The 814-nt window shown below is 57.5% G+C and overlaps 1 protein-coding gene across 1 annotated transcript in view; it reads right to left on the reverse strand.

Annotated features, from left to right (window-relative positions):
- Positions 1 to 104: 104 nt before the first annotated feature.
- ITGA11 (integrin, alpha 11) overlaps positions 105 to 814 on the reverse strand; it is a gene marked incomplete at its 5' end in the record, with an annotated part of 13,395 nt that continues 12,685 nt past the window's right edge. The window contains one exon of the mRNA XM_008594444.1: positions 105 to 585. Coding sequence (XP_008592666.1) covers positions 514 to 585 — 72 coding nt within the window. The remainder of the gene's footprint in view (positions 586 to 814) is intronic.

An 814-nucleotide genomic window follows, 5' to 3' on the forward strand; every position in this document is an offset into this window, starting at 1 on the left:
AGCCCCGGGGGCCTATCTATGGGGAAGGGAGTAGTGTGACTTGCAAGCCAACGGCAGGGGCAGGGGTGGGAAGATGTTGCAGAATTCAGATCTGCTGTCCTATTGGATTCTTTTGGAACTAGAGGCCTGCAGTGTGTGTATTTGTGGTTTGTATTTACACTCTTCCTCCTTGGGTTTCTTTGGAGGCTGGGGAACATTACAAATTGCTAGCACCTTAGTGTTTGGGGCAGCAAATGCCCTCCGCAGAGCCTGGGGAAGGCCTTGGAGGGAATCCCTTTAAATCCCTAGGGATCTGTGTTGGAGGTGTCCCAGCTTCTCTGTAGGGCGGTTCCTCTTAAAACTGGCTTGAGTTCCATTCCAGAGGGAGCAGGAGCCATTGCTCAGGAGATGAGGTCAAGTGCAAAGCCAGCTGGCATCCTCTCCGCCCCAGCTCCGTGGGGCCACAGGCCTGGGCCTGTACTCCGCCTGGACTGGTATCCTGGCCCCCATCAACTCGAAGCCTCCTCCGGAGCCTCACTCCAACACTTTGCTGGTGGGTTCCAGGCCAGGCTCCTTCCTGCGCTTGGCACTTTTAAAGAAGCCGAGCTGTGGGGAGGCAAAGGGAGAAGTCTCTGGGGTGGACAGGGTAGACCAGGCCTGCCTGCCCTCCTGCTGCCCCGCCACTAACTCTCCTCAGGCTTCCTCCCTCAGAGGGCTTCTGTGAATACCCCAGCTCGCTCCAAGTACCTACACTCCACCCCTGCCACCAGAACTCCCTCTGTGGACTGGACCAGATTGGATGCAGCCCTGAGCAGGAGGCAAGAAGCCCACTGCC

The sequence above is a fragment of the Galeopterus variegatus genome, unplaced genomic scaffold (assembly GCF_000696425.1).
Source record: "Galeopterus variegatus unplaced genomic scaffold, G_variegatus-3.0.2 Scaffold10803, whole genome shotgun sequence".
NCBI lineage: Eukaryota > Metazoa > Chordata > Mammalia > Dermoptera > Cynocephalidae > Galeopterus > Galeopterus variegatus.